General features: G+C 49.0%; 1 protein-coding gene across 1 annotated transcript in view; it reads left to right on the forward strand.

The window, feature by feature from the left end:
- PIN4 (peptidylprolyl cis/trans isomerase, NIMA-interacting 4) overlaps nucleotides 1-25,977 on the forward strand; it is a 62,002-nt gene that overhangs the window by 30,017 nt on the left and 6,008 nt on the right. Inside the window, exon 3 of the mRNA XM_069728710.1 lies at nucleotides 11,143-11,262. Within this exon, the coding sequence (XP_069584811.1) occupies nucleotides 11,143-11,262 (120 nt within the window). The remainder of the gene's footprint in view (nucleotides 1-11,142; nucleotides 11,263-25,977) is intronic.

Genomic DNA, 25,977 nt, shown 5'->3' on the forward strand with positions numbered 1-25,977 from the left:
ACTGTTAAGTTTCAGTATCCCTTGCCATTGATATCTGACTTGTTTGCTCGGATTAAGGGGGCTAGTTGGTTTACTAAGATAGATCTTCGTGGTGCGTATAATCTGGTGAGAATCAGGCAGGGAGATGAATGGAAAACGGCATTTAATACGCCCGAGGGTCATTTTGAGTATCTGGTGATGCCGTTCGGACTTGCCAATGCTCCATCTGTTTTTCAGTCTTTTATGCATGACATTTTCCGTGAGTATCTGGATAAATTCCTGATTGTTTACTTGGATGACATTTTGATCTTCTCAGATGATTGGGAGTCTCATGTGAAGTAAGTCAGAATGGTTTTCCAGGTACTGCGTGCTAATTCCTTGTTCGTGAAGGGATCAAAGTGTCTCTTCGGTGTGCAGAAAGTTTCATTTTTGGGGTTCATCTTTTCCCCTTCTACTATCGAGATGGATCCGGTTAAGGTTCAGGCCATCCAGGATTGGACTCAGCCGACATCTCTAAAAAGTCTGCAGAAATTCCTGGGCTTTGCTAATTTTTATCGTCGCTTCATCTGTAATTTTTCTAGCATTGCCAGACCATTGACCGATTTGACCAAGAAGGGTGCTGATTTGGTTAATTGGTCTTCTGCTGCCGTGGAAGCTTTTCAGGAGTTGAAGCGTCGTTTTTGCTGTGCCCCTGTGTTGTGTCAACCTGATGTTTCTCTTCCGTTCCAGGTCGAGGTTGATGCTTCTGAGATTGGTGCAGGGGCGGTTTTGTCACAGAGAGGTTCTGGTTGCTCAGTGTTCAAACCATGTGCTTTCTTTTCCAGGAAATTTTCTGCTGCTGAGCGTAATTATGATGTGGGCAACCGAGAGTTGCTGGCCATGAAGTGGGCATTCGAGGAGTGGCGTCATTGGCTTGAGGGTGCTAAGCATCGCGTGGTGGTTTTGACTGATCATAAGAACCTTACTTATCTTGAGTCTGCCAAGCGCTTGAATCCTAGACAGGCCCGTTGGTCGTTATTTTTTGCTCGTTTTGATTTTGTGATTTCATACCTTCCGGGCTCTAAAAATGTGAAGGCGGATGCTCTGTCTAGGAGTTTTGTGCCCGACTCTCCGGGGTTATCTGAGCCGGCGAGTATCCTCAAGGAAGGAGTCATTGTGTCTGCCATCTCCCCTGATTTGCGGAGAGTGTTGCAGAAATTTCAGGCTAATAAACCTGATCGTTGTCCGGCCGAGAAACTGTTCGTCCCTGATAGGTGGACTAGTAAAGTTATCTCTGAACTTCATTGTTCGGTGCTGGCCGGTCATCCAGGAATCTTTGGTACCAGGGAGTTGGTTGCTAGATCCTTCTGGTGGCCATCTCTGTCACGGGATGTGCGTGCTTTTGTGCAGTCCTGTGGAATTTGTGCTAGGGCTAAGCCCTGCTGTTCACGTGCCAGTGGGTTGCTTTTGCCCTTGCCGGTCCCGAAGAGGCCTTGGACACATATTTCGATGGATTTCATTTCTGACCTTCCCGTTTCTCAAAAAATGTCGGTCATTTGGGTGGTCTGTGATCGCTTTTCTAAAATGGTCCATCTGGTGCCCTTGGTTAAGTTGCCTTCCTCCTCTGATTTGGTGCCTTTGTTCTTCCAGCATGTGGTTCGTTTACATGGCATTCCTGAGAATATTGTTTCTGACAGAGGTTCCCAGTTTGTCTCAAGGTTCTGGCGAGCCTTTTGTGGTAGGATGGGCATTGACCTATCTTTCTCCTCGGCCTTCCATCCTCAGACTAATGGCCAGACCGAACGAACCAATCAGACCTTGGAAACATATCTGAGATGTTTTGTTTCCGCTGACCAGGATGATTGGGTGTCATTTTTGCCGTTGGCTGAGTTCGCCCTTAATAATCGGGCCAGCTCGGCTACCTTGGTCTCTCCATTTTTCTGCAATTCTGGGTTCCATCCTCGTTTCTCTTCAGGACAGGTTGAGTCTTCGGACTGTCCTGGTGTGGATTCTGTGGTGGCAGGTTGCAGCAGATCTGGACTCAGGTAGTGGACAATTTGACCTTGTCCCAGGAGAAGGCTCAGCTTTTCGCTAATCGCAGACGCCGTGTGGGACCCCGACTTCGTGTTGGGGATCTGGTTTGGTTATCTTCTCGTCATATTCCTATGAAGGTTTCCTCTCCTAAATTTAAACCTCGTTTTATTGGTCCGTATAGGATTTCTGAGATTCTCAATCCGGTGTCTTTTCGTCTGACCCTCCCAGACTCCTTTTCCATACATAATGTATTCCATAGGTCGTTGTTGAGGAGATACGTGGCACCTATGGTTCCATCTGTGGAGCCTCCTGCCCCTGTTTTGGTGGAGGGGGAATTGGAGTATATTGTGGAGAAGATTTTGGATTCTCGTGTCTCTAGACGGAAACTCCAGTATCTGGTCAAATGGAAGGGTTATGCTCAGGAAGATAATTCCTGGGTTTTTGCCTCTGATGTCCATGCCCCAGATCTTGTTCGTGCCTTTCATGTGGCTCATCCTGGTCGGCCTGGGGGTTCTGGTGAGGGTTCGGTGACCCCTCCTCAAGGGGGGGGTACTGTTGTGAATTCTGTGGCTGAGTTCACTTCTGTGGTCACAAGTGGTATTGCAGTCTCTGGGCTTCCTCCCTCAGGTGTTTTGGTGAGCTCGTTGGCTGCCTTGCTATTTAGCTCCACCTGAGTCTGTCTTCCTTGCTCCTTGTCAATGTTCCAGTGTTGGATCTGAGCTACTGCATCTTTCCTTGGGCCTGCTGCTCTGCTAGATAAGTGCTTCTAGTTTGTTTTCTGTTTTTTTCTGTCCAGCTTGCTATTGTCTTTTGCTGGAAGCTCTGAGAAGCAGAGGGGTGCACCGCCGTGCTGTTAGTTCGGCACGGCGGGTCTTTTTGCCCCTTTGCGTGGTTTTCGTTTTAGGGTTTTTTGTAGACTGCATAGTTCTCTTTGCTATCCTCGCTCTGTCTAGAATATCGGGCCTCACTTTGCTGAATCTATTTCATTCCTACGTTTGTCTTTTCATCTTGCTAACAGTCATTATATGTGGGGGGCTGCCTATTCCTTTGGGGTATTTCTCTGAGGTAAGTCAGGCTTGTATTTCTATCTTCAGGCTAGTCAGCTCCTCCTATTGTTTTTGGTTATTGCCAGATCTCTTTATGTGCGCTGATTACTGCACGCTGTGTTGCCTGATTGCCAGCCATAACATGCGGTGTTAAGTTCAGGAATTGCGGTCAGTATAGTTTCCACCAACTCCAGAGAAACTTCCATGCGGCTCCAAGGCCACCAGATCATAACAGTACGGGCCCTCCCAGGCTGCCTGGAGCTTATCCTTTGGTACGGGGACCAGCACCCACACCTTTTGACCCACGTGGTAGGTCCGCTCCCGGGCGTTCTGGTCGTACCAGTGCTTCTTATGAGCCTGAGCCTGCGTCATGTTGTCATGCACCAACTGCGTCAAGGTCTGCATCTTGTCACGGAAGCGCATGACATACTCCACTATGGACACTTCAGAAGGGTTCGGCTCCTCTTCCCAGGATTCTCTTACCAACCCAAGGGGTCCCCGGACTCGCCTGCCGTACAGGAGCTCGAAGGGGGAGAACCCCGTCGAGGCCTGCGGAACCTCTCGGTAAGCGAACAGCAGGTGTGGGAGGTACCGCTCCCAGTCGCGCCCTTGAGTCTCAACCAGCATGCGTAGCATCTGTTTGAGGGTACAATTGAAGCGTTCACACAAGCCATTGGTCTGTGGGTGATACGCACTCGATACCAGGTGCTTCACCTGCATTCTCTTACAGAGAGCCTCCATTAGGCGAGACATAAATTGGGTCCCTTGATCAGTAAGCATTTCCCTGGGAAACCCTACACGTGAAAAGATGGCCAATAGGGCATCCGCCACCTTATCTGCCCTAGTTGACGACAGAGCTACTGCCTCTGGGTACCGGGTAGCGTAGTCTACCACAGTAAGGATGTATTGCTTTCCAGAGCTGCTGGGGACGGCCAGCGGGCCCACAATGTCCACCGCGATCCTCTGGAAAGGCTCCTCTATCACTGGCAAAGGGATCAGGGGAGCCTTAAGAGCAGGCCCCGCCTTCCCCACTCTTTGACAGGTGACACAGGAGCGGCAGTAGTTTGACACATCTGTCCCCATCTTAGGCCAATAGAAGTGTTGAGACAGCCGGGCCTTAGTTTTGCTGATCCCCAAGTGTCCAGCTAGCGGGATCTCATGGGCAATCCGTAACAACTCACCCCGGAATTGCTGTGGGACGACCAGCTGTCTTTCCCTCACCCACTCCTTTTGTGATTCTCCGGGTACTGTCTCCCGGTACAACCTTCCTCGTTCCCAGAACACCTTCTCCTTATCAGCCTCGGAGAAGGGCGTCCCGGCGAGTTGTCTCAAACTCTCTAGGCTCGCATCTGTGCGCAGAGCGGCCTGAAACTCCTGACTAGGGGAAGCCAGAAGCGACGTCAGGGTCCCTTCCCCACGGGAACCCTCTTGGACCTGTTCTGGGTCCACCTCTGGTTCAGTCACAGTGATGACTGAGGAGGGTCCGGAAGGCTGACAGTTATCTGCGTTCCGGGCACTCTGACTGCGGGTGACAGCAGCTACGTAGGCTGTCTTCCCGGGGGTTTCTACAGACCCATCAGCCGGCTCCTATGGGCTCTACCTCCCCATCCACCCCAACACTCCAGGGGCAGTGCTACTTATGGGCCAGTTACCTTCCTCGGTGGCAAGGGTCACTTTCATGGCATCACCTTCCTCACGGTTCCCATGCATCTCCCCATTTCCTGTAGCACCGACACTTGCCCCTGTTAGGGGTTCCTCAGCCGTCTCACTCCGCAGAGCGACGTGGCTGGGCACGCCTCTACCTATGGACACATTAACCTTCACAGAAAAGTCATTATCAGGTTCAGCTGGCACAGGTACAACATTTTCACCATCAATCCTAGGGAAAAATGGTTATTAGATGCATCATTACAAGATAAAGCATGGTCAGGTAACACATGCGATTTCCCATCATCGTCATCAGGGTTAACGTTACCCTTATTAGCAGATTGGGGAGGGGTGTCAGGAACGTAGTATGCAAACATCCTCCCCAAATCAGTCCCCAACAAAACATCAGTGGGCAAATTATCAGACAGCCCCACTTCCTTCACCCCGCTCCCGGCACCCCAATCAATAAAAACCCGGGCCATCGGTAAGGGACAGCTGATGCCCCCAATCCCAGTGACAGTTAGGGTTTTCCCCGGAATGATTTCTTCAGGGGCCGCCAGTTCGGGTCGGATGAGGGTTCGTTCAGCCCCGGTGTCCTTGAGGCCTGTAGCAACATGGCCTCCCACAGTGACGTGCTGTACGTTGTCACACACCCTCCCAACCACCCCACCCACCAAAAGAACTGCTGCATTAGGCCCTGGGGCCTTCGATGGGAGGTTCTTCTGCTTGTCTGGACAGTTGGGACTGAGATGACCAGGCCGATTGCAGAAGTAACACTGGCGAGGTTCGGTGGTAGGTCTGGTGTTGTTGGCCACAGGGCCAGGACCTTTGGTGTGCTGGCTGGATGCAGGCTTACCCCCCCCCCCCCCCCTCCTCTCCAGTTGGTGGTGACTGGCTTCTGCACTTCCGATCTACGGTTGGCCTCATAGGCTTCGGCAATCTGTGCTGCTTTCGTCGCGTCTTTGGGTTCTCTGTCCATCACGAACTGTCGCACCTCAGCTGGGCAAAGATGAAAGAACTGGTCTTTGATCATCAGGTCTCGCAGCTGTGCAAAGGTGGTCACTGACAGTCCTTGGGTCCACTGGTCAAAGTGGGTCCCCAGTCCATGCACCACATCACTGTAACTGTCGTGTGGGCCACGTTGGAGGGTCCGGAACTTTCTACGGTACACCTCGGGTGTAAGCTGGTACTTGGCTATCAGAGCTTTTTTGATGGCCTCATAGTCACCATCTTGTTCTTGAGGGAGGACAGCAAACGCCTCCAGAGCTTTGCCTCTCAGCCCAGGGGTCAGGTATCGTGCCCATTCATCTGTAGGCAGACGGTACTGTCTGCAGGCTTTCTCAAAGGCCTGCAGAAACGTGTCCAAGTCCCCATCCTTTTCCATAACAGGGAAGTGATCTGGCCGGGGCTTCGGTGTCTGAGCGCTGCTGGGCTCATGGTTGGTCTGGGACAACCCCTGCATTTGCAGTCGGGCTAACTGCAGCTGGTACTCCCGCTCCGCTTGGGCCTCTCGCTCGGTTCGCTGGGCCTGGGCCTCTCGCTCGGTTCGCTGGGCCTGGGCCTCTCGCTCGGCTCGCTGGGCCTCTCGCTCGGCTCGCTGGGCCTGGGCCTCCTGCCGGTATTGCTGAATCAGCTGCCGACGTCCCTCATTGGCGTCAGTGGGGAATTCTTTCAAGGCCGCCTGCAGGTGGGGGTCCAATTTGCCCGGATTGCTAACAGGGCCAGCATTCAGTGGTTGGACCTCTGCTGCAGCACCACGTTCGCTGGTGCTGGCTTCTGCGGCCACTGGGCTCTGAGAGTGGTCTAGAGCTGCTTCCCATTGCACCAGAACTGCGACCAGTTGGGCTTTGTTTTTGCCTGCAAAGCCAATGTGCTGTGACTTGCATAAGGCAATAAGGGTGTCTCTGGTCTGCTGCTCATAGAAGGTTTCTCCCAGCCCAACCATGGTTGCCAAATAAAAGATAGGACAGAAAAACGAAGAGAAAGGAAGGGGATAATTACCAGTACACACAATTGTCTCAGGACTAATAAACACCGAGTTTGTTCTCCAAACTTATTTGCGCAGAGTCCTCGCAAGAACTTTGCAAGTTTTTAGTGAGAGGAATGATTGCTCAAACCAAATCTCTAATGCTCTAATATCCCACCGCCTTGCCACCAATAGATCACGATTCACACCGTGACCGTCACCCCTACGTCACGGATCGGGGGGACTTTAGGCCAACAGACGGCTATCACATGTGCAGGGGGGCTTATCTTAGTTATCCCTCCACTCCACAATGTGATGAAAAAACACACACAAAGCTATTGACCTCTTAGTTTACAGCAGGGGCTTATTCTAGGTATCCCACTGCTTTTCGATATACCACAAACTGCAGGGATTTATGTATATCCCGCTTACAGTTCCACTTAAAACTTGCAGCTCTCTGGTGCCCCCTTTACACTCAGGTCAGATTAGGTACTGCACCCTGGGTAATTAGTCGCCAGAAAGGCTGCCTGCTATATACTGGCTATTGGGCACGCTGCAGCGACGCGATAACTACTCCCACTCAGGCAGGAACAATAATTATCAACGCCGCAGTCGCTACAACAATACCCAAAGGCCAGCACACGGTAAGCTGCCACCAGCTTCGATTAAACGGGTCCGAAGCTAACCCAACACAGTAGCGTAATTCCCTTCAGAAAACTTGGGGTACGTTTTAGAGCAGGAAGAACGAAAACTAGTAATTTATATATTTTACTCTGAAAGAAGGCAGTATTTGTAAAAAGGCATATAACGATGTTACAAAGAGACAATTGCAAATATGTACAAGGTAATCATAAAATAAACAGGGATTAAATGAGAAGTAACACTTACATGTGCTCAGTTCATATCCGTTCAGGCAACCAGGCTAGTGGGCTTCCATCTGTCCCAATGCATTAGGTACAGCTCTTCAGGTCAAACTCACATGGCTTCCAGCAGACAGACAGACCAGGTAAAAACTTCCCTTGCTCAAAGCCTGCAGACCCTTATAACCCACAGCCCGTGACATCACCAAAAAGGGTTGAGTTCAGATTGCCCTCCTCTTTCTTCAGTTTAGATAAATCTAACACAAGTTCTTCTAATGCTTGTATCTCTGCTCCAGAACATGTTACAGTCAGAACCAACCCAGCGTTCATCTCGTATTAACGTTGGCATTCTAAGGAGACCAAATATGTCATATGTGTGATGCGTCATTACAGAGAAATCTTTACTTTTTTACCTGATGGAGTTAGAAGCTCAGGTTTACCGTGATGGATAGATCCACCGAGGGAGATTAAGAATATGTATTTTCCTGTTCCTATCTTAAATGGTTGGCCCAATATCTTACAATAATGGAACAAAGGACTTCCATGGATTCTAGAAGATTCTCTAATCCAGTTCCTGCTGGAGGAAGATTCTAGCCTGGTCGTAAAAATTCCTTTCTTCCCCCCCATACATTCCAACACAAAGCGACAAAGAGAGCCACAGAGTGAAGGGGGGGTCGCAGCCCACCCTCTATGGGCTGGCAGAGAAACTAAACTTATATGATATTTCATACAATATCGTGACAGCCCGCTTTCCCCACGGAGCTGTAGCTGTGTGTAATGCCCGCTTTCACCACCGAGCTGTAGCTGTGTGTAAAGCCCGCTTTCCATGCGGAGCGGCAGCTGTGTGTAACGCCAGCTTTCATGCGGAGCTGTAGCAGTGTGTAACGCCCGCTTTCCCCACAGAGCGGTAGCGGTGTGTAATGCCCACTTTCCCCACGGATATGTAGCTGTGTGTAATGCCCGCTTTCCATGCGGAGGGGCAGCTGTGTGTAACGCCCGCTTTCCCCACGGAGCGGTAGCTGTGTGTAATGCCCGCTTTCACCACCGAGCTGTAGCTGTGTAACGCCCGCTTTCCATGCGGAGCGGCAGCTGTGTAATGCCCGCTTTCCCCACGGAGCGGTAGCTGTGTGTAATGCCCGCTTTCCATGCGGAGCGGCAGCTGTGTGTAATGCCCGCTTTCCCCACGGAGCGGTAGCTGTGTGTAATGCCTGCTTTCCATGCGGAGCGGCAGCTGTGTGTAATGCCCGCTTTCCCCACGGAGCAGTAGCTGTGTGTAATGCCCGCTTTCCCCATGGAGCTGTAGCTGTGTGTAATGCCCGCTATCCCCCCGGAGCTGTAGCTGTGTGTAACGCCCTATTTCCCTGCAGAGCTACTGTGTGTAACACAAGCTTTCCCCACCTAGCTGTAGCTGTGTGTAACGCCCGCTTTCCCCACTGTCACGATATTGTATGAAATTTAATATGATTTTGTAGCTTTGCCCTTCAGACTCATTATGCGGGCTAAAAAACCCCCTTCTTTGTGTGTTTTTGAGATGTGTATGTGTAGAAGAGGTTTTATTGCTATGGCTATAAATTCCAAGCTCTGGGCAACTTGCTCGTCCCCCTCCCAACTGTACCAGCTAAAACTGGTATAGAAGTTCTACAAAATCCATGAGGCTCTTTGTCCTAATATTCTGGGCCAACGACTTGGGCTAGGAAAATAATAAATACATTTTGCTAACGTCCATCGGCGGGTCTGTCAGCCCCTGTAAGCATGAGCTTCTAATTCTACCATGTAAATAAGTACAGATTTCTCTGGAACGGAGTGTCCCTACTAGCCCAAATTTAGTATCTATAGAGAGCAAATCTTAATACAAGATGAATGCTGGGTGTGTTATGGTTCTGACATGTTCTGTAGCGGAGATACAGGCATTAGACAAACTTGTGTGAAATTTACTAAGACTGAAGAGATAGGAGGGTCTGCTGAAACCAGCCCTGTTAGTGATGTCACAAGGCTGTGGTTATTTAAGTGACTCCACTTTACCCAGCCTTCAGAGTCAGCAGAGGTTTACTTAAGGAGCTGTTTCTATCCAGACCTCCTGATGCGCTGGGACATTTGGGGAGCTTCGCCCACCAGCATGGTTTTGCCTGAAATGAACTGAGAACATGTAAGTGTTTATTTTCTCATTTAATCCCTTTATTTTATAATTACCTTGTACATATTTCAATTGTCTCTTTTGTAACATCTTTATATGCCTTTTTATAAACACTGCCTTCTTTCAGAGTAAAATATATAAATTACTAGTTTTCGTTCTTCCTGCTCTAAAACGTACCCTAAGTCTTCTGAAGGGAATTACGCTACTGTTTTGGGTTAGCTTTGGACCCCTTTAATCGGAGCTGGTGGCAGCATATCGTGTGCTGGGCCTTTGGGTGTCATTGTAGCGATTGCGGCGTTGATAATTATTGTTCCTGCCTGAGTGGGAGTATTTATATCGCCTCGCTGCAGCGTGCCCAATAGCCAGTACATAGCAGGCAGCCTTTCTGGCGACTAATTACCCAGGGTGCAGTACCTAATCTGACCTGAGGGTGATGGGGGTGCCAGAGAGCTGCAAGTGTTAAGTGGAACTGTAAGCGGGATATACATAAATCCCTGCAGTTCGTGGTATATAGAAAAGCAGTGGGATACCTAGAATAAGCCCCTGCTGTAAACGAAGAGGTCAATAGCCTTGTGTGTGTTTTCATCACATTGTGGAGTGGAGGGATAACTAAGATAAGCCCCCCTGCACATGTGATAGCCGTCTGTTGGCCTAAAGTCACCCCGATCCGTGAAGAGGTGACGGTCACGGTGTGAATCGTGACACCCACCTAGCTGCTGCGGTGTGTAACGCCCACTTTCCTTGCAGAGCTGCTGCTGTGTCGAACGCCCGCTTTCCCCACGGAGCTGTAGCTGTGTGTAATGCCTGCGTCTCAGAGCGACAGGTTTCTGTGATAATTTTGTACATCATGCATACATATAATCAGTGATCGGGTCTGATTACACAGAGCTCATTAATATGAAGGCCTGCCTGGTAGCAGAGTTAGTAGTCTTCTAGTGATCATCTCCTACTGATAAAACTGTGATTATATGTAAACTACATGAAGCAGCCCAGTAAGTGAGACATTGCTGGAATCAGGGTCTCTGTCTGTACATTATGCAGTTCTCAGATAAGGTGCAAATACTTGGTGACCGATTCTCTTTGTATATAAGGGGCTATCACAATATAGGTGATTAGTGGCTGATCTGTGGCATTCTGAAACCCTTCGCTTCCCAGCGGAACGGTTAGACGCCGCCTCTGACTGAAGGCTCAGTGCTGGCACTGCATAGTGGCAGAATAACCTAATAACAGTATCTTAAAATGAGTAATGAATCGGGGCCGATATGCTTTCTGCTGCCCGCACAGATCGGTGCCAGACCGGGAGAAAGATGCTGCTCCTCATGATCAGGATGAGGAGGTTACCTGCAGACACCTAGCTGAGAATTGCCAGTTATTGCCCCAGACTGGTAGATCTTTTCTTCTTGGAGATGCCATCCTGCTTCTGTCCTCCGATAAGTGATGCATTCCCATTAGTGTGATCGCCTCCGCCGGCTGGAGTCATGTTCTTCTTGTGTTTAGGTGAGACACATCCTCTGTGAGAAACATGGACGAGTCATGGAGGCCATGGAGAAGCTGAAGTCTGGAGTGCGATTTAGTGAGGTGGCGACACAGTACAGCGAGGACAAGGCCAGACAAGGGGTAACCACTCATTAGTTATTGTATTTATCACACAGTATACCTGTTTACTACTGTTCCCCACGGCCCCGCCCCGACTTTGGTGGGTGCACTGCAGCCCGGCCCCGGCTTTGGTGGGTGCGCTGCCTCCCCGCCCAGCTTGGGTGGCCACGAACTGTGCCACGATCGCACAAGCACTAGGATGTTTCCCGACTTAAGGCATCTACACTCTGCACGCAAAAGACCTCATGTAATCAAAAACTAATGTTCTGCAGTCCCGAAGGAAGGTGACATTTTCCAAACATTATTGTAGCTGGTCTCTTCAGACGTCATCATCTAGACATAAGGATGGTTCCTAACTTGTATTTGAGCTGAGAGTGTCAGCAGACGTAAAGATAGTAAGGACAGAGTCAGACACCAGCCCGTGGAAAGCTATGGCTACAAAATGGATAGCCCAAGAAAGGGGACCCAAGCCCCTGTTTGTGAAAAGTGCAAGAAACTAAACCAGAACTAAAAAAATATTGTAATTATTGGCCAGTAATTTTGTGGGGGAAATGTAAGAGGCCATAACACTATGTTAGGGGCCTTTGGGCACATTGTACGTGTGTGGGTGGGGGCTGGGTGCCGTAATGCTGTAGTGTGGGTCGTGTGGACATTATACAGCGCGTGGGCTGTATGGCAATGATATTGTGTGATGGGCCTTGTGGGAGATATTATACTGTGGGGGGAGCTGTTGATCAAAGTACATTTGTACTGATTTGAGCAGGATGATTTTCTGGTTTATACACTGCTAAAACATAAAGAGAACACTTAAACAACACAATGTAACTCCGAGTCAGTCACACTTCTGTGAAATCATCCTGTGTAGTTATAAAGCAACACTGATTGTGAATAATTTCCTCCTGCTGTTGCAGAAACGGAACATACAACAGGTAGAAATTCTCGGCGATTAGCAAGACAATCCATATAAAGGAGTGGTTCTGCAGGGGGGGGTGACCACAGACCATTTCTCTGTTCTCATATTTTCTGACTGTTGTTTTGGTCACTTTTGTATTTAGTCATTGCTCTCACCCCTTATCTGTACTGTAAAGTAGCATGAGGCGGTGTCTACAACCCACAGAGGTTGCTGAGATAGTGCAGGTCATCCAGGATGGCACATCAATGTGAGTTGTGGCAAGAAGGGTAGCTGTGTCTGTCAGCGTAGTGTCCTGAGTATGGTCAGATACCAGGAGATGTGGAGGGGCCGTAGGAGGGCAACAACCCAGCAGCATGACCGCTACCTCCTCCTTTGTGTAAGGAGGACCAGGAGGAGCACTGCCAGAGCCCTGCAAAATGACCTCCATCAGGCCACAAATGTGCATGTCTGCTCAGACTATCTGCTGGAGGCGCTTTCCTCCCTCCTGCTGGACCCACAGTGCCTCTAGGGACGCTGCTCCCTGTCCGTGCCGTTCCGGACCTCAGTACTTCTTAGTTCACTTGGATACTTTGTGTGAGGTTTGAGAAAGACCCATAGGGTCGAAACGTTACCTCAGAATTCTATTGACCGCTGTGGTGTTACTTAATAAATACTTCACAACTTTGATGCAATCTGAAAATACTGTCTGAGTGCGGTTGTTTGTCCAAATCCGCGCGCTATAAGAGACATGAATATTCATTTCTCTTTAGCAGCGGCACAGCCTTTAGCCTCAGCCGCCTACTCCAGATTCTATGACCGGTGGCTTTCTGGGACAATTGACTTGTGTATAAGCCAAGGGGGGTGTTTTTGGCACAAAAAAAGGTGCTAAAAAAAAACTCGGCTTATACTCGAGTATATATGGTATATTGTAACCCTTGCAAGAATAGGGAATAATGCACTGTATAATTTAGGATAGAAATAAAACAATCTGCATAAATCAATAGGACAGATAAGTGTAACGTTTGTGAAATAGTTTTACTCTGAACTTTCAATGTCAGGCTTGTCTCAGGGTACAGCTCACTAAATGCTTCACATCATATTTCTTCAGTCTATGAAGAGGGAGCATGTTTGTGCTGAATCACATTCCAGAACACACACAAATATATATGTCCTCATCGATCCTGTTACTGTATTTTTGCGAATTGAGATGTTACAAAAACAGTTTTTCACCTTATAAGAATTACAATATACCTTATTTTTTTCAGGACAAAATTATTTTGAGAGCGAATTTACCTATTTACAAAATGTCTAAGGCTACGTTCACATTAGCGTTGCGCGCGCGTTTTGCGACGCGTGCGTCGTTTTCCGACGAAAATCGGACGCACAGAAAATGCTACAAGTAGCGTTTTCTTGCGTCCGACGCTAGCGTCGGAAACGACGCACGTGGCGAAAAACGCCACCAAAACGACGCACGCGTCCCCTATGTTAAACATAGGGGCGCGTCGCCGCTGCGTCGCCGGCGCGTCGCCGGCGCAACAGCGACGCACATTGGCGGAACGCCAATGTGAACGTAGCCTAAGAACCATCTTATGAAGTCAGCTGTATTTGAGCATTTCACAGTGACTGAAGATAAAAAAAAAATTTTCTGGTGCAATCCCCATTAGGAAATGTGCTCCACTCTTGTTAATGCCTCCAGTGCACATCTTGCCACATGTACGCAGTCCTTGATCAGCCGGTCGAGGGTGCACACTGCTGTGTGAGATGTGAGCACATTGTGCATTTGGAAGCCCAGATTCTGGATCTAAATGTGCAGCTGGCAACACTGAGATCCATAGACAACATGCAGAGGAGTCTTCTGCTCACTGAGCAGACGCTCAATGGGATGGATGAGGTGGGGGATGGTAGGATGGAGCCGCAGGACGATGAAGTAGCAAGCTGGGTGACAGTTAGGAAGCGGGGTAGAGGGAAGAGTGCCAGGGAGGCTAGTCCTGATCTGGAACACCCCAATAAGTTTGCTAAGTTGGCAGATGAGGGGTGTGCTGTAACAACTCTGCTGGCATCACGGCATGGCCTCGCATCTCTCACACCATCTTACCCACTGCTCCAGGCCATGATGTGGCTTCTGTTTCTTGCCAGCTCCATGTTCTGTGTCTCTGCTCTCTGCATGCTTGCTGGATGTGTGTATAGGGGGCAGCGCCTGAACTCTCTGGTTCTGTTAGGAATCAGGTGCACCTGTCTAATCTGTTCCTGACCAATTACCAAGAGGCCTCCTGTATATAGTGCAGCTCCACCCAGTGGTCTGGGCCTGTGCAATGTGTTATGGGAGAACTACAATACCCAGATAGATTAGCGAAATTAGGATTATTTAGTCTAGAAAAAAGACGACTGAGGGGCGATCTAATAACCATGTATAAGTATATAAGGGGACAATACAAATATCTCGCTGAGGATCTGTTTATACCAAGGAAGGTGACGGGCACAAGGGGGCATTCTTTGCGTCTGGAGGAGAGAAGGTTTTTCCACCAACATAGAAGAGGATTCTTTACTGTTAGGGCAGTGAGAATCTGGAATTGCTTGCCTGAGGAGGTGGTGATGGCGAACTCAGTCGAGGGGTTCAAGAGAGGCCTGGATGTCTTCCTGGAGCAGAACAATATTGTATCATACAATTAGGTTCTGTAGAAGGACGTAGATCTGGGGATTTATTATGATGGAATATAGGCTGAACTGGATGGACAAATGTCTTTTTTCGGCCTTACTAACTATGTTACTATGTTACTATGTTACTATGTTAGCTCAGTTTGTGTTTAGCTTCTGAGTTTGCCTGGCCTTGCTCTGAGTTGCTCCCTCTCTGGAGGCTTTTCTCTGTATTCTTGCCTTGATCTTGTTGTTCGCCCTCCAGGAGGCAGAATATCCTGGTCCCTGTGTCTTTGTCCCTGTGTCTTTGTCCCTGTGTCTTTGTCCCTGTGTCTTTGTCCCTGTGTCTTTGTCCCTGTGTCTTTGTCCCTGTGTCTTTGTCCCTGTGTCTTTGTCCCTGTGTCTTTGTCCCTGTGTCTTGTTCCATTGCCTTGTCTGTACTTAGTCCTATCTCGGTCTCCTTGTCTGTGGCTTCCTTCCCTACTGTGTCTTTCCTTGTGTTCTCAGTCTTCTTACACTCCGCACTCTTGCGGCTCTGCCGGCTCTGTACCTTTGTGGCTTGATCTCTACTCCGCACTCCTGCGGTTCTGCTCCATTCTACTCTGCTCCGCTCCCGTTGCCGCAGTAATCTCTTGCTGCAGCTCCTCTCCGCAATCCTTGCGGTTCCACTCTGCTTAGCTTCAGCAGTATCTCTTACTGCAGCTCCTCTCCACATTCCTTGTGGCTCCGCTCTGCTTAGCTTTTATTGCTCTGCTATCTCTTGCTGCTCTACCGCTCCTATTCGCAGCCTTGCAGTTCTCTTCCAGTCTGAACAGGTCCCAACCTGTTCCTTCTTTCTCCTTTCTTTCTGGTTTGTCTCCGTATCTGCATCTCCTGTGTGAACAGGTCCCAACCTGTTCTTTCATACCTCATTCCTTTCAGCTTGTTTCCTCCATACTTCATATCCGTACCTGCACCTCCAGTGTGAACAGGCCCCAACCTGTTCCTTCATACACCACATCAACCAGTTCTGTGTTCTCTGCCGTGCCTTCCAATCCAGTGTTTTCCTGCCGTCCTAGCCAGTCCTGTGTTTCCTGCCGTCCTAGCCAGTCCTGTGTTTCCTGCCGTCCTAGCCAGTCCTGTGTTTCCTGCCGTCCTAGCCAGTCCTGTGTTTCCTGCCGTCCTAGCCAGTCCTGTGTTTCCTGCCGTCCTAGCCAGTCCTGTGTTTCCTGCCGTCCTAGCCAGTCCTGTGTTTCCTGCCGTCCTAGCCAGTCCTGTGTTTCCTGCCGTCCTAGTCAGTCCTGTGTTTCCTGCCGTCCTAGCCAGTCCTGTGTTTCCTGCCGTCCTAGCCAGTCCTGTGTTTCCTGCCGTCCTAGCCAGTCCTGTGTTTCCTGCCGTCCTAGCCAGTCCTGTGTTTCCTGCCGTCCTAGCCAGTCCTGTGTTTCCTGCCGTCCTAGCCAGTCCTGTTTCCTGCCGTCCTAGCCAGTCCTGTGTTTCCTGCCGTCCTAGCCAGTCCTGTTTCCTGCCGTCCTAGCCAGTCCTGTGTTTCCTGCCGTCCTAGCCAGTCCTGTGTTTCCTGCCGTCCTAGCCAGTCCTGTGTTTCCTGCCGTCCTAGCCAGTCCTGTGTTTCCTGCCGTCCTAGTCAGTCCTGTGTTTCCTGCCGTCCTAGCCAGTCCTGTGTTTCCTGCCGTCCTAGCCAGTCCTGTGTTTCCTGCCGTCCTAGCCAGTCCTGTGTTTCCTGCCGTCCTAGCCAGTCCTGTGTTTCCTGCCGTCCTAGCCAGTCCTGTGTTTCCTGCCGTCCTAGCCAGTCCTGTGTTTCCTGCCGTCCTAGCCAGTCCTGTGTTTCCTGCCGTCCTAGCCAGTCCTGTGTTTCCTGCCGTCCTAGCCAGTCCTGTGTTTCCTGCCGTCCTAGCCAGTCCTGTTTCCTGCCGTCCTAGCCAGTCCTGTTTCCTGCCGTCCTAGCCAGTCCTGTTTCCTGCCGTCCTAGCCAGTCCTGTTTCCTGCCGTCCTAGCCAGTCCTGTTTCCTGCCGTCCTAGCCAGTCCTGTTTCCTGCCGTCCTAGCCAGTCCTGTGTTTCCTGCCGTCCTAGCCAGTCCTGTGTTTCCTGCCGTCCTAGCCAGTCCTGTGTTTCCTGCCGTCCTAGCCAGTCCTGTGTTTCCTGCCGTCCTAGCCAGTCCTGTGTTTCCTGCCGTCCTAGCCAGTCCTGTGTTTCCTGCCGCCCTAGCCAGTCCTGTGTTTCCTGCCGTCCTAGCCAGTCCTGTGTTTCCTGCCGTCCTAGCCAGTCCTGTGTTTCCTGCCGTCCTAGCCAGTCCTGTGTTTCCTGCCGTCCTAGCCAGTCCTGTGTTTCCTGCCGTCCTAGCCAGTCCTGTGTTTCCTGCCGTCCTAGCCAGTCCTGTGTTTCCTGCCGTCCTAGCCAGTCCTGTGTTTCCTGCCGTCCTAGCCAGTCCTGTGTTTCCTGCCGTCCTAGCCAGTCCTGTGTTTCCTGCCGTCCTAGCCAGTCCTGTGTTTCCTGCCGTCCTAGCCAGTCCTGTGTTTCCTGCCGTCCTAGCCAGTCCTGTGTTTCCTGCCGTCCTAGCCAGTCCTGTGTTCTCTGCCGTCCTAGCCAGTCCTGTGTTCTCTGCCGTCCTAGCCAGTCCTGTGTTTCCTGCCGTCCTAGCCAGTCCTGTGTTCTCTGCCAGTTCTGAGTCTCAGCCGTGCCAGCCTACTCATCTGAATCTCATCCGTGCTCATCTGCTAGTCCTGCCTGATGCCCGCACCAATCCTGGTGTTCCTGTCTACCAAGTGGGATCAGCAGCCACAGCCAGACACCACCCTGGAGTAGCACCTGGAAGCTGCCTGCTGCACAAGCCTGTCCTCACCATCAGAGGCTCCAGTGAAAACCCAGGCAGCTGTCATAGTCACGCCCCTTCCAGGGTAGTCTGGTTTGTGGCACAGTGAGGCCACATACCCCCTGAGCTCACGCCCACCAGTCAGGGCGTGAGTGTGACAGGTGCCAGTACAGGGGTAGCACTGCTGCAGCCAGCCATGTCCTCTGAAAGCCGGAGGAGTGACTGCTCCAGTAAGAAGGGAAATAGGAGAGCAGAGCAGGCCAGACAGGTGCTGGTAGTGAGCGACTCAATTATTAGGGTAACAGATAGGGCAATCTGTCACAAAGACAGGGATCGTAGAACGGTGTGCTGCCTACCTGGCGCTCGAGTCCGACACATCGCTGATCGGGTGGACAGATTACTGGGAGGGGCTAGTGAGGACCCAGCGGTCATGGTGCACATTGGCACTAATGACAAAGTTAGAGGTAGGTGGAAGGTCCTTAAAGATGATTTCAGGGAATTAGGCTGCAAGCTGAAAGCAAGGACCTCCAACGTGGTATTTTCCGAAATACTGCCGGTACCACGTGCCACGCCAGAGAGGCAACGGGAGATTAGGGAGGTTAATAAGTGGCTCAAGAATTGGTGTAGGAAGGAGGGGTTTGGGTTCCTGCAGAACTGGGCCGACTTCTCAGTTGGCTACAGGCTCTACGCTAGGGACGAGCTGCACCTCAATGGGGAAGGTGCAGCTGTGCTGGGGGAGAGAATGGCTAGAAGGTTGGAGGAGTGTTTAATCTAGGGATTGGGGGGAGGATATTCATTTTATAGGAGGGGAAGATAGTGCAGAGACCTGGGCACAAATAAGGAAGATGGGGGTGGCGGTGGCATGGGGGGTGGGGTTAGAACAGTTAATAATTTAAGAAAGAATAGAGGTGCAGAGAGATACATAAAATGTATGTATACTAATGCCAGAAGCCTCGCCAACAAAATGGACGATTTAGGACTGATGTTGTTGGAGCATAATTATGACATGGTGGGGATATCTGAGACGTGGCTGGATGAGAGCCATGACTGGCTGTTAACTTGCAGGGCTATAGTCTGTTCAGAAATGACCGTACAGATAAGCGAGGGGGAGGGGTGTGTCTATATGTAAAATCATCCTTAAAACCCATCCTGTGTGATAATATAGGTGAATTTAACGAAAATATAGAATCCCTGTGGGTGGAGATAAGGGGAGGGGGAAAAATAATAAATTACTGATAGGGGTTTGTTATAAATCTCCAAAAATAATGGAAGCAATGGAGAATATCCTCGTAAAGCAAATAGATGAAGCTGCGACTCAAGGAGAAGTCATTATTATGGGGGACTTCAACTACCCTGAAATAGATTGGGGAACAGAAACCTGCAGTTCCAGCAAAGGTGATCGTGGTCTGACAACTATGAGAGACAATTACCTCTGACAACTGGTTCAGGAGCCAACAAGAAGGGGGGCACTGCTAGACCGAATATTAACCAACAGGCCAGACCGCATAGCAAATATAAGGGTTGGGGGTCACTGGGGGAATAGCGATCACAAAATAATAAGTTTTCATGTATCCTTTAATAAGATGTGTAATAGAGGGGTTACACGGACACTAAACTTCAGGAGGGCAAATTTCCAACAGATGAGAGATGATCTTGGTGCATCTAACTGGGACGATCTCCTGAGACATAAGAATACACAAAGAAAATGGGAGACGTTTATTAGCATCCTGGATAGGACCTCTGCACAGTATATACCGTATGGTAATAAGCATACCGTGTATACGCGAGTATTAAGCCGAGATTTTCAGCCCAAATTTTTGGGCTGAAAGTGCCCCTCTCGGCTTATATTCGAGTCATGGTCGGCGGGTGAGGGGGAGAGAGGACTGTCGCATACTCACCTGCTCCTGGCACCACTGACGCGGTCCCTGCCTGTCCCATGGTCTCCGGGAGCCGACACCTTCTTCCTCTGTTCAGCAGTCACATAGTACCGCTCATTAAAGTAATGACTATGGACTCCACACCCATAGGGGTGGAGCCACATATTCATTCCTGTAATGAGCGGTACCATGTGACCGCTGAACAGCAGAAGAAGCTGCCGGCTCCCGGAGGCCAGCTGTCCGGGAGAAGCTTCCAGGGACCCCGCCGGAGCAGGTATGTATTTCATAGTCACCTGTCTGCGTTCCGGGCGCCGCTCCGTCTTCCCGTCCTCTTGCAGTGACTGTTCAGGTCAGAGGGCGCGATAACGTATTAGTCTGCACGCCGCCCTCTGCCTGAACAGTCAGTGCGGAGAGACGGGATGCTGACGGGCAGCAAGCAAGAGGTGAGTATGTCATTTTTTTTTATTGCATCAGCAGCATTCTATATGGCACAGTTTTATATGGAGCATCTATGGGGCAATAGTGAAATGTATTGAGCATTATATGTGGCACATTTGTATATGGAGCCTTACAGTTATATGAAAAAGTTTGGGCACCCCTATTAATCTTAAGCTTAATGTTTTATAAAAATTGTTTTCTTGCAGCAGCAGCTATTTCAGTTTCATATATCTAATAACTGTTGGACACAGTAATGTTTATGCCTTGAAATGAGGTTTATTGTACTAACAGAAAATGTGCACTCTGCATTCAAACAAAATTTGACAGGTGCATAAGTATGGGCACCCTTATCATTTTCTTGTTTTAAATACTCCTACCTACTTTTTACTGACTTACTAAAGCACTTTTTTTTGGTTTTCTAACCTCATTGAGCTTTGAGCTTCATAGCCAGGTGTATGCAATCATGAGAAAAGCTACTTAAAGTGGCCACTTGCAAGTTGTTCTCCTGTTTGAATCTCCTCTGAAGAGTGGCATCATGGGCTCCTCAAAACAACTGTCTAATGATCTGAAAACAAAGATTATTCAACATAGTTGTTCAGGGGAAGGATACAAAAAGCTGTCTCAGAGATTTAACCTGTCAATTTCCACTGTGAGGAACAAAGTAAGGAAATGGAAGAACACAGGTACAGTTCTTGTTAAGGCCAGAAGTGGCAGGCCAAGAAAAACATCAGAAAGGCAGAGAAGAAGAATGGTAAGATCAGTCAAGGACAATCCTCAGACCACCTCCAGAGAGCTGCAGCATCAACTTGCTGCAGATGGTGTCACTGTGCATCGGTCAACGATACAACGCACTTTGCACAAGGAGAAGCTGTATGGGAGAGTGATGCGAAAGAAGCCGTTTCTGCAGGAACGCCAAAAACAGTCGGCTGAGGTATGCAAAAGCACATTTGGAGAAGCCATTTTCTTTTTGGAAGAAGGTCCTGTGGACTGATGAAACCAAGATGGAGTTGTTTGGTCATACAAAAAGGCGTTATGCATGGCGGCCAAAAAACACAGCATTCCAAGAAAAACACTTGCTACCCACAGTAAAATTTGGTGGAGGTTCCATCATGCTTTGGGGCTGTGTGGCCAATGCCGGCACCGGGAACCTTGTTAAAGTTGAGGGACGCATGGATTCCTCTCAGTATCAGCAGATTCTTGACAATAATGTTCATGAATCAGTGACAAAGTTGAAGTTACGCAGGGGATGGATCTTTCAGCAAGACAATGATCCAAAACACCGCTCTAAATCTACTCAGGCATTCATGCAGAGGAACAATTACACTGTTCTGGAATGGCCATCCCAGTCCCCAGACCTGAATATCATTGAACATCTGTGGCATCATTTGAAGAGGGCTGTCCATGCTCGGCGACCATCAAACTTAACTGAACTGGAATTGTTTTGTAAAGAGGAATGGTCAAAAATACCTTCACCCAGGAACTCCTTAAAAGCTACAGGAAGCGACGAGGCTGTTATTTTTGCAAAAGGAGGATCTACTAAATATTCATGTCACTTTTCTGGTGGGGTGCCCATACTTATGCACCTATCAAATTTTGTTTGAATGCAGATTGCACATTTTCTGTTAGTACAATAAACCTCATTTCAAGGCAGAAACATTACTGTGTCCAACAGTTATTAGATATATGAAACTGAAATAGCTGTTGCAAAAAAAACAATTTTTATAAAACATTAAGCTTAAGATTAATAGGGGTGACCAAACTTTTTCATATAACTGTATATTGCACAGCCACGGAGTATATAGCACATCCCACTGAGTGTATAGCAGCCCACATAGCATATAACACAGCCACGTAGTATATAACAGCCCACGCACGCAGTATATAACACAGGCCACGTAGTGTATAACACAGGCCACGTAGTGTATAGCACAGGCCACGTAGTGTATAGCACAGGCCACGTAGTGTATAGCACAGGCCACGTAGTGTATAGCACAGGCCACGTAGTGTATAGCACAGGCCACGTAGTGTATAGCACAGGCCACGTAGTGTATAGCACAGGCCACGTAGTGTATAGCACAGGCCACGTAGTATGTTGCCCAGCGCACGTAGTATATAGCAATGTGGGCATCATATCCATGTTAAATAAAAGAATTAAAATAAAAAATAGTTATATACTCACCTTCTGTTGGCCCCCGGATTGAAGCGGTTACCGACGCTCCTCGCGCGCTCCGGTCTGAAGAGTGCATTGCGGTCTCGCGAGATGATGACGTAGCGGTCTCGTGAGAGCGCTACGTCATTATCTCGCGAGATTGCAATGCATGGAGCGGTCATCGGAGCGTCGCGAGGAGCGGGAAAGGCCTGTTCTGGATCCGAGGGGCCGACGGACTGTGAGTATATAACGATTTTTTATTTTTTTTAATTTTTTTAACATTAGATCTTTTTACTATTGATGCTGCATAGGCCGCATCAATAGTAAAAAGTTGGTCACACAGGGTTAATAGCAGCGTTAATGGAGTGCGTTACACCGTAGCATAACGCGGTCCGTTAGCCTTGCCATTAACCCTGTGTGAGCGCTGACTGGAGGGGAGTTCGGCGCGGGCACTGACTGCGGGGAGTAAGGAGCGGCCATTTTGCCTCCGGACTGTGCCCGTCACTGATTGGTCGTGGCTGTTTTGCCGCGATCAATCAGCGACTTGGGATTTCTGTGACAGACAGACAGACGGAAGTGACCCTAAGACAATTATATAGTAGATACAACATGAAATTCATTCCTGGTGCGGGGAACCCACCTTGAGGAGGAACTCCTTAGTTACAAACTCAATGACATTTTGAGCCAACTGTGTCTTATTAATGGCCACTATATGGATGGGAGTCTCTAGCCTAAAGGTACCGTCACACTCAGCGACGCTGCAGCGATATAGACGAGCCGATCGCTGGAGCGTCGCTGTTTAGGTCGCTGTAGAGACGTCAAACACCGGCAACAGCTGAACGATGCAGGAGCGATCCAGTGACGTAACGGCGACTCGCTTATCGTTCTCGCTGGTTGTTGCTCCATGTAAAACGTTGCTGGCATCGTTGCTTTTGATGTCAAACACGACGAATCACGCCGACCTGACGACCAAATAAAGTTCTGGAGTTCTAGCTCCGACCAGCGATGTCACAGCGGGATCCTGATCGCTGCTGCGTGTCAAACACAACGAGATCGCTATCCAGGACGCTGCAACGTCACGGATTGTTGTCGTTCTCGTTGTAAAGTTGCTCAGTGTGAAGGTACCTTAACTGTCCCTAACTTGGACACCAGACTAGTGTCAATGAAGTTCATGGAAGATCCACAGTCCACAAAGGCTGAAGTGGATGCAAAACCACCTCCATAACACAGTTCCACCTCTAACAACACTTTTTGAAATGATAAAAATGGTACCTGAGAGTCTGGATGACCTCCTAGACAGTCACCCAGACTCAGCAGCTTGTTACTCGATGGACAAGAAGGGCAATCCTCCTTCCAATGTCCTGGATCTCCACAGTAAAAACAAAATATACCATCACGTCATCGCTTCCTCTCTTTCTCCTTGAAGTTTGTGGCTCCAACTTCCATAGTCTCCTTGAAGGACATCACCTCAGACTTGGCAGGCAATACAGGAATCTCACGCTGGATAATTCCTCTCTCCCGTAACCTCTGGTCCATACGAATGGCCTGGGTCATGGCCTCCTCCAGGGAACTGGGTTGCTTATGGAGGGCCAGCGCATCCTTGAGATGATCTAAAAGTCCTCTCACCGAACAGGCATCTCAAAGCAGAGTCACCCCAAGACACCTCAATAGACCACCGTCTAAACTCAGAACAATACTGTTCAGTAGTGAGTTAATTCTGGGAGAGACCCTTGATCATGTCCTCTGCTACCCTGACCCGTTCTGGTTCGTCATAAATCAGTTCCAGAGCCTCAAAGACTCCGTCCACAGACACACGTTCAGGGGCAGAAGCAGGTAAAGAGAAAGCCCATGACTGAGGTCCCTCGTGCAGTAAGGAAATGATTATCCCCACCCGCTGACTCTCATCTCTAGAAGATCGGGGTCTAAGAGAAATAACTAGCTTGCAACTCTCCTTAAAATTACGGAACCTCCTTTTCCCCAGAGAAGGTATCTGGGAGCCTGACTGTAGGTTCAGGAAGAGTGCAATGAGACATCAACAGTGTGAGAGCGCTTACAGTCAGTCTGCAACGATTTTACTGTGTCAGAAAGCTCCCTTTGCAGGTGGTTGAGACAAGGCCAAGGCCCTCTGTTCCACAAACAGGTCTTGTATCATTTGTGTCAAACTGTCCATTTGATCCACCAAGGTATCGAGCGGATCCATAGAAAACCACAGAGAAAAAAAAAAGCTAAATTCCCTTTAAATGTATAGGTCAGCAATAATATTAGGCTGCTGCAGTGCAGTATAGCGCAACCTCCACCAGGGGGAGCTTGTGAGGGAAGTGAGGCTACACACAGAGCAGCAGCACAGGCCCCACCAAGTGGCGAGAGAGTGGTCAGACAAGCCGAGTCCAAAAACAGAAGCAGAAGTATTAGGCCAGCTTCACACTCAGCGTATGAAAATACGGTCCGTATATTACGGCCGTAATACGCTGAAAAGTCCCGAAAATAGTGGTCCGTAGCTCCTCCGTAGGCAGGGTGTTTCAGCGTTTTTTGCGCATGGCATCCTCCGTATGTAATCCATATGGCATCCGTACTGCGTGTTTTTATCGCAGGCTTGCAAAACCGACATACAAGGGATCCATGTGTCAAAAAAAAAAAAAAACATATATACTGTGTGTGTGTGTATATATATATATATATATATATCAGTAGACACATATATGTATATATATTAATATTTCATCCAGCGCGATATAGCAGAAAGCCGGTAATTCAATTGCCGGCTTTTGCTATCTCCTTCCTAAGACCCGACATGATATGAGACATGATTACATACAGTAAACCATCTCATATCCCCATTTTTTTTGCATATTCCACACTACTAATGTTAGTAGTGTGTCTATGCAAAATTTGGCCGTTCTAGCTAGTAAATTAAGGGGTTAAATTGCGGAAAAAATTGGCGTGGGCTCCCGCACAATTTTCTCCGCCAGAGTAGTAAAGCCAGTGACTGAGGGCAGATATTAATAGCCTGGAGAGGGTCCACGGTTATTGCCCCCCCCCCCTGGCTAAAAACACCTGCCCCCAGCCACCCCAGAAAAGGCACTTCTGGAAGATGCGCCTATTCTGGCACTTGGCCACTCTCTTCCCATTCCCGTGTAGCGGTGGGATAAGGGGTAATGAAGGGTTAATGTCACCTTGCTATTGTAAGGTGACATTAAGCCAAATTAATAATGGAGAGGCGTCAATTATGACACCTATCCATTATTATCCAATACTAGTAAAGGGTTAAAAATACACAAACACATTATTAAAAATTATTTTAATGAAATAAAAACAAAGGTTGTTGTAATATTTTATTTAACGCCCAATCCAATCACTGAAGACCCTCGTTCTGTAACAAAAAAAACATAATAAATCAACAATATCCTTACCTTCCGCAGATCTGTAAATCCATCTGAAGGGGTTAAAATATTTTGCAGACACGAGCTTTGCTAATGCAACATTGCTCATGTCTGCAAAACCCCAGAGAATGTAGGTAAAGTAGGTCAATGACCTATATTTACCTGCATTTGCGGTGGGCGCCCTCTGCTGGCTGTTCCTGGAGCGTGGGAACTTTCCTAGAAAGCTCCCTGGCTCGAGATCATAAGAGGGCGCCCTCTGCTGGTTGTTCTCATATGATCTCGAGCCAGGTAGCTTTCTAGGAAAGTTCCCACGATCTAGAAAGCCGTATAATACTGATCAGTTTAATACGGCAGATAGGAGCAGGGGCATAGAGAAGCATTGTGCCGTATGTTTTGCGAGTTTTACGGACGTAGTTTCTGCGCTCTTGCGTCCGTAAAACTCGCAAGTGTGAAGCCGGCCTTAGGCGTTGCAGCTGTACACGTGGTTAGGAACAAGCCCCCCTGGGGGTTCAGCAACGGTCAGAAGTGTGTAAGACAAAGACAGAAGGCAGAAGCGAGT

The sequence above is a fragment of the Ranitomeya imitator genome, chromosome 5 (assembly GCF_032444005.1).
Source record: "Ranitomeya imitator isolate aRanImi1 chromosome 5, aRanImi1.pri, whole genome shotgun sequence".
In the NCBI taxonomy this organism is placed as follows: domain Eukaryota; kingdom Metazoa; phylum Chordata; class Amphibia; order Anura; family Dendrobatidae; genus Ranitomeya; species Ranitomeya imitator.